This window comes from Mastacembelus armatus, chromosome 9 (genome assembly GCF_900324485.2).
Source record: "Mastacembelus armatus chromosome 9, fMasArm1.2, whole genome shotgun sequence".
Taxonomy (NCBI): domain Eukaryota; kingdom Metazoa; phylum Chordata; class Actinopteri; order Synbranchiformes; family Mastacembelidae; genus Mastacembelus; species Mastacembelus armatus.
Window position 1 is genome coordinate 16,067,886 of NC_046641.1, and position 12,384 is coordinate 16,080,269.

The following is a 12,384-nucleotide window of genomic DNA, read 5'->3' on the forward strand; positions in this document are numbered from 1 at the left end:
TTGTGTGATTTGTTGTAAAAACAAGATCTGGGAGTATATTTTTCAAAGCATGTTGGCTCAACACTGCAGCCGCCCATAAGGGGACGTGGTGTGGAAAACAAGTTCACTGTTGTCTGGTGCTGTATATTTCGATGGATATTTTCAGCGTTAGCTCAGCCCCTGGCATAAAACCACGAGGAGGAATGAGAAGAAGGGATGAGAAGAAGGTTGAATCTGAGGATGATGATGATGATGATGAAGAAGATAGATAGAGTAGAGTAGGAAGAGAAGAGAAGAGATAAGAGTGGGGCGGTTTGTTTTAAACTAATAAAAGGTATCCTGCATTATTAATGTCTCTTTTGTTACATAGAATAATAAATAATGTGATTACAGTTATGTTTATCCTATTATTAGGTCAGTAAATAGTGAAACGCCCTACAAATCTGGGTTTTTGATTGAGTTTTTGAATGAATAGTAAAATAATATATTTATTATTTAATAGGCAAACGTAAGTCGTTTGTGAAGTTAATTTGGTAAATAATATAAATATTGTTGATTCTTATATTTTATATCTGTAGGACTATTGGCTATAGAAAATAAGCATTTTAAAAGTGTAATTTTATTTTCTGTAAATTGTGATGGGCATTTCTTATGGTTTTCTTTAATTTTGAAGTTTTAATTATTATTTTATGCAGGAAATAAGCCAACTGATTTTTAAGATTTCAAGATTTTTACACGGCTCAATGAGTGGATCTTTGTTCTGTGCAGCATATGGTAAATGAAGCAAGTCTCTCTACTGTGGGCATTGAGTAGTCAAATCAGATGGAACAATATTATCCTTGAACACCAGGCATGCTTAACACAACATTGTTTATGACGACTGTTATCCAATGTGGTCCAGTGTGCTGTGGTTTTGATGTATTTTTTATTTTTCCCTTCTCCTTCACCAGTTAAATGAACTGTCTCAATTCTGGGATGTCCTGATTTAGAAATTAGGCACATTTTGAGGTTCTGGCCTTTTGGATTAATAAATTTCTGGGATTCTTCTTCTCTACTGTATGCCTCTTGGTTGTTCCTGATGGACCTTATTATTTTAATCAACACTCAATCAGGGTAGCCAAAACTTTCAATATACGGTATTTGCACTTTCTTTTCTAATTTAGTTTTAATAAACCAAAGCTTTTTTTTATAGTTGTTAGAGGGAATAAAATCAAATCAAAATTAAATCTGGTCATCTTTCAAAATCCATGTTTCAATCCTCTGTAATGTAGTCTAGAAAGACAGCTCTTCATCTTTGTGATTTTCCCATGTAAATTTGATGTTGTCACTGAAGGCTTACACGTCATTGACCTCTTTTGTGTTCTCCCTCTTTCATCCTGTCCATCTTTTCCTCCCTCTCATTCTGCCACCCTCCCTCGTTCCCTCCTTTCCAGTGCCCAGGCCTTACAGACCATGTTCCAGCTGATGACTCCCAAGCAGATGTTTGAGCACTTTCGAGGCTACGAGGAGGTTTCGCACATCAACTGGAACGAAGAAAAGGCTGCAGCTATACTGGAAGCCTGGCAGAGGAGATACTCTGAGGTAAGGGCCAAAGACCTTGAGAATTAGACAGACAGATCCTGAAAAGAGGACAAGGAAAGGGAAAAAGGAAAAGAAATCTAACCTTAATCCTCTACAACTACATTGTAAATCACCAGCCGGATACAGGTGAACATGGAAAGGCCTCATCCAAAGCCTGGGCCCCTGATAAATACTAGAACCACTGTTGGTGTGTGGTAAAAGGCTAAAGCTTTCCCCCCACTGCTCAGTAGAGAAGAGCAGTAGAGCAACAGGGAGAGCATGTCTGGAATACATTAAGGAGCTCTCTCTCTTCTCTTTTGTGCGCTTGCTCTCACTCACTTTTTCATGTATTCATGCACAAACACACATGCAAACACACTCAAAAGTTCACAGACACACACAATCTCTTTCCCAGCTGTGGCCCCATTGGTGGCTTATGTGTGACATCATCTGGTCTTTGTTTTGGGGGCCTCAAACTCTGTTCGGCATGGTGTGACCTTGTGTGCGTGTGTGTGTGTGAATATATAAGTGCATGTGTATCTCATTTGTCTTGGGGCCCAGGAGCCACTGATAAAAATACAGGTTTATTCAAATACAGGTTGTTTTTTTGTTTGTTTTGTTTTTATCATTGTCAAACATAAACAAAAGATACAAATAGTGCTACTGTGTGTCTGTTGTGTGTATCATGCATTTAATGTGTATTATAGGCGTGACTACAGTAGTATGTGCCTGCATCTCGGTATGTGCTTGACACATGTGTGAGCGTGTGATCTAGTGCGTGTTTCTTAGTGCATGTCAGCCAGCATTGCTCCCCACTGAGCAGTAACTGCAGTTCAATGTTGAAGACATCTGTCTGCCCTGAGATAGTGAGAGAGGGAGAGGATGGATCATGGTACAATCTGCAGATTCTCTCAGATACCTCCTACGACAGAGGCAGAGCGCATTACTAAGGGCTGTGGTCTGTCTTTGTGTGTATTACATGTTATTTATGAAACCAGCTTGAGAACAGACTTGGAAGCACAGTTTGACTGTCATGTGAGATGCAACATATTGAATCAGACAACAGCACACACATGTAAGGGTTGATTACACAAATAGAAGTTAATACTTGTGTATTTGAAGTAAATACTTGTATTTGGATATTCTACTAAAAATCAGTTGTGTATTTAAAAACTGGTGCTAATTTGTGCTGGTACAGTAAATAAAGAATGTGGTAGGGAAGGGAAATTTTTATTTGCCTCAGAGACCTGCAATAATTTAGTTTTAAAAAACCCTCTCATATAGAGAAAAAAGCAGTAGCTCATCAAAAATCAAGTATATAACCAGAAAAACAAGGAGTTGAGTGGTAATGAACTTAAACATGCACTGAGCTGCAGCTGCTGCTGCACTGGTGGAGAGTAACTGCTCCCAGAAATGTACATATCTGTGCTGTGTTTTATTAGGGAGTCTCTCCAACTTTGTTTTTTTTTTTTTTTTAAATGTAATTCCAGATCCTTTTTGTTACCTTCAAAGTTTAAGGCTCTGAACATCTCTATACATAATTATTTAAACAGTAGTAGACACAGTAAATGTTTTGAATGTTTCTATTTATTTTAGCATTACTATGTTTTGTATTATTTTCCAATTGCTTTGTTGAGTCCAAATTGCAAAACTGGTCCTATCACACATTGTATCTATGGGGCACTCTTAGTCGCTCAGTGTTTGACTATTTAATGTGCAATCAAAACAAAACTAAATATATAACTGCTATGTTTGTCTCATTATCAGATCTAGTTATCTTCGGTATTCATTGCTCCCTTCTCTATAATAACTGCTAATGTACCTTTGTGTTTCTGTTTCTGCTCTCTCTAGGCGGTGCTGCAGAGTGTGACTGTAAATTCATCTCAGAAGGTCTTGTCATTCACCACCACCACTCTGGAAGATATCCTGAAGTCTTTTTCTGACATTAGTGTCATCCGCGTTGCCAGTGGATACCTGCTGATGGTGAGAACAGAGGCAGGATGAAGGGAAAATAGTCTAAAAGGGGGGGGGTACCTTTTGTGAATCGCTTTGAGTGACCAAAGTGTAGGACTGAAGTAATCAAATAACAGAGGAAGGAAGATGATGAATGATTGACTTGTGCTGACAATAGCTTGATTAATAAATGGATTACTTGTTGCTTGTTGCTGTTTTTGCCCAGCTGGCCTATGCGTGTCTGACCATGCTGCGTTGGGACTGTGCCAAGTCTCAGGGGGCTGTAGGACTGGCAGGTGTCCTGCTGGTGACACTGTCTGTGGCAGCTGGCCTGGGCCTCTGTTCTCTCTTGGGAATCTCCTTCAATGCTGCCACCACACAGGTAACGCACACACTTGCCTCTGGAGAGCCAGACTGAACCACCAGTAAAGACTTGATAATTGATTCTCAGAGAAGGCACGAAAAATTGAGCCAATAATTTCAAGAGTCTGTCAGACAATCACATTACTTTAAGTTAATCTTTTTTTTTTTTTTGCAGGACTGTATGTTGTAGTTATTATTTAAACTACCGTATACTGTATGTTAGGTAGGAATCTGGTTTATAATATGGCCTTGTTTTTCTTGTGGTATTTTAATCAGAAATGATCTGATAAATAAACAAGAATCCTGTTGGACATTCAATGCCAGGTTTGATACTGTTATTTCTTTCAGCACTAAAAAGTACTGAAATTTAGCACGCCTCCCCAATTCCTACCACTGTCAGCATTTGACACCCCTTAATTATTGGTTTGGAAATATTGTCAGTGGTGATGTATGAATTAGCTGCTCTGTGTTTAGTTTCAACCCCTCACAGCAAAATAATTCTCTGGAAATGGTTAAAAAGGACTGAAAGAGCCATTCAGGCTGTGAAGTTAATGAAGTCTGTGTGTGTGTCTGTCTCTGTGTGTGTGTGTGTGTGTGTGTCTGTGCGTGCGTGTGCGTGTGCGTGTGTGTGTGTGTGTGTGTGTGTGTGTGTGTGTGTGTGTGTGTGTGTGTGTGTGTGTGTGTGTGCGTGCGTGCGTGTGCGTGTGTGTGTGTGTGTGGGAGCTGCAGGTGCTACCCTTCTTGGCTCTGGGAGTTGGGGTGGATGATGTCTTCCTCCTCGCTCATGCCTTCAGTGAGACCGGACAGAACAAGAGGATCCCATTTGAGGTAAGCAGTAACACCCACACTCAACCCATTGCTACCCCTCCGCGGTCTTATCTCCTCCAGAGAGGAATGTGTGAAAGCCTGTCTGCGCCTGTGATGTAGCATCAAACAAGACATGTGCCACACACTCAGCCTGCTTTTCCATCCAAGGCTCGTTATTTAATGTTCTTCTTTTTTGGAAACAGAATGGCAGCCACTGCAGTCTAATAGATAATGCTTTCTGTGTTTGTGCTCGACTTATCTCACTTTTTATAAGTGGATGATTATAGAGTTGCATGTATTGTTAGACTTAACTTACACACCTGGATGGATATTAAGTCACTGGACTAAATAAATGCTGATAAGTGGATCTGAAATACATGTTAGATGTATTTTAACACAATAAAAGAAAGTATTTTATACGTTAATAGTGATCAAATTGTGAAATGTGCAAGAAAACATTCTTCACACATAGACAAAGGCACATACAGATGAAACACAACAAACAGAAAACAGCAGTTTACAACCTTATAAACAAAGTGTAGATTTTTGCAGTTTCATGTGGACGTGTGTGTGTGTGTTTTTTTTTTTATTTTATTTTTTTGTTATTTTTATTTTTTTTTGGTTGTGCGGGATAACCTTTCATCTCTAGACGGGGAAAACACAGGCATGTATTTGCTTGTTTTTGTTTTCCCCTGCTTCCCTCCCCTTGCCTCTATGCCTCCCTCATCCCCCAGCTTCCTTTGTGTGGCTGAGATGAAAACTAAACAGAGCTGAACCTGATCTCTCCTGTCTGACACACGCGCGCGCGCGCACACACACACACACACACACACACAAAGATGCGCATGCCTGCGAACACTTCTTGTGTGGTCCTGCACGTCCTCAAATCTTCACACAATTGCCGCCAAACCTTCCAGAGATGCGTGCATTCTTATCACTGCTCTTTGTGTTTATTTACAAGAACAAATAGTAAAAAAGCAGTAATTTTACTTGAAATTGGCTTATTGGAGAAGGCAGCAGCTCAGTTTGCTCTTTCTGCTTTACTCCTCTACTCTTTAAACCAAAGTAGACAGGAGTAGGTGGATTATCTAAACACTTCAGGACTTCAAGAAACTTTGCAATCACTGTCACTCACATCACTGTTATGATAATTATATATAATCTCAAGCGTTGCAATTTTACCTTTGGCTAAAATCTGATCAAAAGAGTTGAATTTCATTACCTGTGGTTTTGTCTACCTCTTTGTCTGTCTCTGTCAGGACCGTACAGGGGAGTGTTTGAAGAGGACAGGGGCCAGCGTGGCTCTCACCTCCATCAGTAATGTCACAGCATTCTTCATGGCAGCACTCATCCCCATCCCAGCACTCAGGGCCTTTTCTCTGCAGGTATGGCCAATAACCAGCGTGTTTGTGTGTGTGTATGTGTGTGTGTGAAAGAGAGAGAAGGAGAGAGATTTCAGTCATGTGGGACCTCTCTTTTACTAATAGTCATGTTCAAGTCCTCACTGGCTCCAGATTTCTCCAGACCATAGTTTTATTGATTTCATTCGTCAAACTTAAAGTGTGTGTGTGCGTGCGTGTGTGTGAGTGCGAGTTTGAGGAGGAGTGTGTGTTTTGTTAAATCCATCCAGCCCTCTCCCTCCCTCTTTGAGGCTCTTTAGTGGTGGGCCAGTGTCTGTCCAGATTGTGGCTGACGTCCATGTAACTGAATCCTTCAACGTATGTGTGTGTGTGTGTGTGTGTGTGTGTGTGTGTGTGTGTGTGTGTGTGTGTGTGTGTGTGTGTGTGTGTGTGTGTACTTGCAGAGCCGCATGGTAATGTGTATGTGTTACTGTGGAGAGTTGTAGTATGTGTGTGGGAAGTTTGAAGAGCAGTGGTCTAGCTGTTTTTGTGTGTGTGTGTGTGTGTGTCTGGGGTGAGGGGATCCAGAGGGGAGTTCTGACTTCTCATCTCAACATCTGCCAGTAATTATAAACATCACCAGAACAGTGAAAAGTGGGACAGAGAGAGATGTGTGGCTGTGACTAAATGCCTCAAGTGAGGTGAATTTTTAATTTATACAACTTATAAATGTATATATATATTTTTTTGATTTATATAAATGCTTACTAAATTACTAAATACTGTAAAGATAAAATAAGGTAGGACTAAACTACGAGTCCTGTATTTAGATTGAGTCGTAGCAGCACTAATAGACATACAAGGGCAGAAAAAGAAAGTAGCACATAAATTCAAAAACTAACTGGGGTTGGCCACAACAGGTTTGACGGACATATCATTTTGGTGATTGGGTCAGTGTTGGGTGTAGAATACAGATCTTTGGTTGCTGCAACAAAAATAAAGATAAAATAGACATAGGTCTAGGTTCAATTGGTTGTATGAAGATAAATCTTAAAATTGCATGATTTTGACTGATAGTGTTGTCATATTTTATGGGCTGTCTTTTCTGTTTAGCTGATTTCCTTCTGGGGAAAACATTAAATGTCAGGTATCAGCAGTTAAAATGAAAAAAATGTCCGTTACAAACATATTGGTCTAATAAACAATACACAATTAAAACAACAGATTATTTCATCACTTTAAAAGAATTATTAATTTGCAGTTATGAAAGTAAGATATAAATGTGCAATTCCTCCATGTATTCAGCCATCTCTCTCTTTTCTTTATGTGTCTTATTCACTTCATTCCATCAGTACAAGCAACTAAAAAAAGGAATTTAACCAGATAACAACATGAAAACACACACAGGAACACACACATTCATGTGTGGAGGACAGATGTGCTGATAAATCTCCCCACTCTGGGGTCAGCTAACGGTTGCTGTATACAGTATGTGTGTGTCTTTGTGTGTGAATGCAGTCATACTATATCGGTCTGGACTTCAGTGGTCCAGTTGGGAATTAATTGTTCTACTTTGCTTACATTTTTTTTTTCTAACTCCATTCTCACATTATTTCTCGTCTTTTTGCCTGAGTAGTATGCTGAGGAATGAGGGAGGGTGAGGATGTGTGAGTGTGTGTGGCTGGTTGGTGTTGAGGTGTGGTTTAAGTAGGAGTCTGTACAGTTTTTTAAGCTGGCAGTAGATGTTTGTGTGTGTGTGTGTGTGTGTGTGTGTGTGTGTGTGTGTGTGTGTGTGTGTGTGTGTGCATATTTTTGTGAGAGTATGTAAGGGATGTGTGTTGTCTGTACAGCCGCAGCGCCTGCTCATCACCTCAGGTCCCACGGGCTTCTGGCTCCTTGGGTGGTCTGGCACACACACAGGATTGTGTGTATGCGTGTGTCTCTGTGTGCGAGTGTGTAGGTGTAGTGGTCTGGCAACTATGCAAGCTCCAGATTGTACTCTGGGCAGGGCCCCAACCCCAACCCTCACCCTCTGCTCCAGTGCACCACCTTCAAATATTTAACCACAACACTGTACTGGCTTCTATTTTCCACACACGCGCACACACACACACACACCTTGCTTTTTCTTTTTTCTTTTTCTCTGACTGTTTTTGTCTTGAAAACAGTTGAAAATGGGTTTTCCATGACGCCAGCTTATTCAAATTGTTATTTTAAGGTATCCCAGTGTCTTGTGGTAGGAGATGAGCCAGTAGAACTTCCTCACAATCATTTGGCAATTGGAGACGTAGGCATGGGTGGGGATACAGAAATATTTATTGAGGAATACCTTTCATCACATTTTTATCTGGAAAAAATACCCTCCATTTTTTATTTTTTAATTTTCAGTCTTATGTATCCAACTTTTTGATGCTCAAGTTTCTTCAGGTAATATCCCATCCGAGCTTTGTACCTGGAGTATCATCTACTATGTCACTTCCATCATTATCACTGATAAAAGATAAAAACTTTAAAGTAAAACCAATGGTTTCTCTGTTTTTCACAGGCTGCAGTGGTTGTGGTGTTTAACTTTGCCATGGTCCTGCTCATCTTCCCTGCCATCCTCAGTATGGACCTTTACCGACGAGAAGACAGACGTTTTGACATTTTCTGCTGTTTCTACAGGTGTGCAGACGAAAACAAGTTCTTTCATTTCTGATGAAAGTTATCACTTTCCTCTTCAGTCATTCTTTCATTTATGTTTTCCTCTGATCTCTGATCTAACAATAAATAACTAACACAGTTATCTTTGAAATGTCTTCATCTTAATCCTCCTCCCACCTAATTCAAAACCTAATTACAGCTTAAGTTGTCTGTTTCTGTCTGGCTGCTTGGTTGTTTGAATGTCTGTTTATCTGTCACAGTTTTTATTAAAATGGGTGCTAGTTTGGGCTTGCTCATTGGCAGAGGGATTGTACAGATACACACACACTATTGAATTTCTTTATTGGGTCTTAGCTCTATATTTCATCCTGTTGGCAGAGAAAAAAATATTCACAACATAGGACTAAGATTTTTGACAGATTTAATGCAGTTCATCTTGAATACTTTCATTAATCATCTTTTAATAATTCATGATTTCTTCAAGGAACCACAAGAAAAAGATTATCATAAAAGTTTGAGAACATCTCATGATGGATGTATTAAGATGTCCCCTTTTTAGTCTGTTCATATGTTTGATTTTACAGTTTTCCATGGTCTGATTGTATGTACCCTCTGTCTATCTCTTTAGCCCTTGTGCCAATCGTGTGATCCAGATTGAGCCTCAGGCGTACTTGGATGGGATAGATGGGAGTCGTTACAGCCCACCTCCATCCTACCGCACCTCTCCTCCTCCCTCCTATTGCACGCCTCCCCCAAGCTACAGCAACCCCCCTCCCTCCTACAGTAGCCATTGCTTTGCTCAGCAGACCCAAATAACCATGCAGTCCACAGTGCAGCTCAGGACAGAGTATGATCCCCGAACTCAGGCTTTCTACACAACAGCTGAGCCCAGATCCCAGATTTCTGTGCAGCCCATCAACCCAGCTCCAAGTAGGAGCAACCCTAACAACGACTGTTACAGCAGCAACCCCAGTGCCAGCAGGAGCAGCAGCAGCAGCAATCACGGCAATCTCAACAACAACAACTGTGGTAGCCAAAGTAATGGGGGATCTCGAGGTTCTGCTACCTTCTCCCATCATCATTCTGCACCTCCTCCTGTTGTACAGACTTCAAGTGTTAGCTCAGTTCCTCCGGGTGATGCAGCCTCATCGACTGGCCAAAGCCCAGAGAACAGCTCCACACGGGATCTGTTGTCCCACTTTGGAGAAGCCTCTCTGGGCCTGCGGTGCCTCGAACCCCCCTGCACTCGCTGGACCTTGGCATCTTTTGCTGAGAAACACTATGCTCCGTTCCTTTTGCAACCCACCACCAAGGTGATTTTAGTTTCTGTGTGTCTGTAAAAAAAGTGACATAGAAGAAGACATAGGCATAACTTTCCTGTGAGGTAGGAGTGTGCGATGACTCACTGTGGTGATAAATTGAATGGGAGGGTTAGTCACCAGAATGAATACAATAGTAAGATGAAATCGCGGGGGGTTCATGTCCAATATGAGTCACTCACAAGCACAAACACACAGAGTCAGACCTTTAGTGGGTGGTCTGTGCTCTCAAAGTCTTTAGAACTGAAATCATCTGGTGGCCTGTACTTGAGATTATTAGAAAATCTTGGCCTTTTCATCACACTGTCAAATTTTTCTCCCTATTACCATAGTGCTTCATGCACTCTGATGCCTTAATCCAGTGCTTCTCTTATTGAACAATGACTTCAAAGAATTTTTTTTTTTTTTAACCACCTGGGTCTTATTTTCTCTATTATTTTTTTTGGATAACTGACTACTCATGTTTCTTTGTCTACCAGGGTTACTGTTGTAGTTAACTGCCATCACTCATGTTACTGCAGTAACTCAAGCTGCATCTTCCTCTTTCTGTTTCCAGCTGGTTGTGATTGTGCTGTTTCTCTGCCTGCTGGGAGTCAGTCTGTATGGGACCACCCAGGTGAGGGATGGCCTAGAGCTAACGGACATCGTGCCCAGAGAGACCAGCGAGTATGACTTCATTGGTGCCCAGTTCAAGTTCTTCTCCTTCTACAACATGTATGTGGTGACACAGCGAGCTGATTATGCTCAGAACCAGCCTCTGCTGCACCAGCTCCACCAGAGGTTCCACACCGTTCGCTATGTGCTGAAGGAGGACAATGGACAGCTGCCTCGCATGTGGCTTCAATACTTCAGGGACTGGCTGCAAGGTAAAATTAAGCTTGATATATGATTAGTACCCCAGCCAGATCCAAAATGGATTGGGTCACATCCCCTTTGTGACCTTTTTGACAATAAAGTAGGTCAAATGTAGCAGTGTGATTCAGAGTAAGTTTTAGATTGCTTAACTATTACTCTAATACCAATGTCACAGATGATTTGATTATTAATAACATCACTATTCTGGATAGTTCAGGCATGGTAATAATTTATATTCTCATGAAACAGTCTTTTCTTCTGTTTTGACATGAATCTGCAGGAAACAAGATGTTGGGCAGGAGTACAGAAATAGGTGGGATTGCAAAATGGACACTGACAGTAGCTGATTAAAATCACTTGTGTCTTCCACAAGTGGGGTTGATGGAAAAGGACAAAGTGGGAAGCCATATTTATACCATGCTTGTAGGCAATACTTTGGAACATTTGGAAGTAAAAAAAAAAGTTGAAGTGAGCAATTCAGACAGACACTCAGATACTCTCATACAACTCCTATGAGTACTGCTATGCATGCTTTTGACCTTTTTTCTTTATGAAAATGTATTACTCAAAAATCTTAAATAATAAACCACACCTTTTAATTATTTTGTATAATGGCAGGATTCTCTCTGGGACAGGGTGCTAATTGTATACCCAGAACTGACAGCTCATAGGTATTGTAAAGTGCCACTCAATAAGAATATTATCTTCCATATGCCAACCCAGTCCAGGAGTGGGTTGATTTCAGTGATTAGGCACACTTACTCACTTACTTACCCCATAACGATAAAACACACTGTGTGAACCTATGTGTGTGAGCTGGTTGGAAACCACACAGAGCGTGTGTGGATGAGAGACAGAGAGAGAGAACTGTGTCTGATATTGTTCTCTGCAATGGTGGGACAAATTAGAGCCAGACAGGCCAAGGAACAAGACCGAAAACAACATCTCCCACAGACGGACCACAGCGTGGGCCTTGGGGGAGGGCCGAGAGAAGGGAGTGATACACATATGGATTAGAGAGAAGTATAGAAAAGGAGACACATGTTACTGATATAGCCACCAATGATTGCTTTGAATTTAAAGCAGCAGATTTAGGCTTTTGAAGTCTTGTTTGGTGGTTGGGAATAGACAGAGTTATCATATTAAATCAGTCGAGCTGATTATTGGGTTAGAGTTAGGTTGCAGTGTTCAGTTATGTTGTCTTGTACTGTGTTAGGTTGTTGTTGTGTTTTCTTGTGAAAATGTGTTGCAGAAGAAAAATGAAGATAGTAGGGCATGTAACCTGTTCATCCACACATAACCAATCTGTCTGGTTGTGTTTTCATGCAGGTCTCCAACAGGCGTTTGACAAGGACTGGGAGGCTGGTCGCATCACCCTCAACAACTACAAGAATGGCTCTGATGACAGTGTCTTAGCGTACAAGCTTTTGGTGCAGACTGGACGCAGGGACAAGCCCATCAACTTCAACCAGGTGTGTTCAGGACATAAGCCATCATCAGTCTACCGTAGCAGGTAGACTTGAGAGATAATGTGAGATCCCAGTGTCAAAATCTCTGTTGTCCTT

At 41.0% G+C, this 12,384-nt stretch overlaps 1 protein-coding gene across 2 annotated transcripts in view; it reads left to right on the forward strand.

Moving 5' to 3' along the window:
• Nucleotides 1-12,384, forward strand: part of ptch1 (patched 1) — a 46,888-nt gene that overhangs the window by 19,508 nt on the left and 14,996 nt on the right. For both annotated transcript variants that reach the window (XM_026321862.1, XM_026321863.1), the window contains exons 8-16: nt 1,413-1,560; nt 3,391-3,522; nt 3,719-3,874; nt 4,585-4,683; nt 5,922-6,047; nt 8,548-8,666; nt 9,274-9,958; nt 10,521-10,830; nt 12,149-12,291. In XM_026321862.1, coding sequence (XP_026177647.1) covers nt 1,413-1,560; nt 3,391-3,522; nt 3,719-3,874; nt 4,585-4,683; nt 5,922-6,047; nt 8,548-8,666; nt 9,274-9,958; nt 10,521-10,830; nt 12,149-12,291 — 1,918 coding nt within the window. The remainder of the gene's footprint in view (nt 1-1,412; nt 1,561-3,390; nt 3,523-3,718; nt 3,875-4,584; nt 4,684-5,921; nt 6,048-8,547; nt 8,667-9,273; nt 9,959-10,520; nt 10,831-12,148; nt 12,292-12,384) is intronic.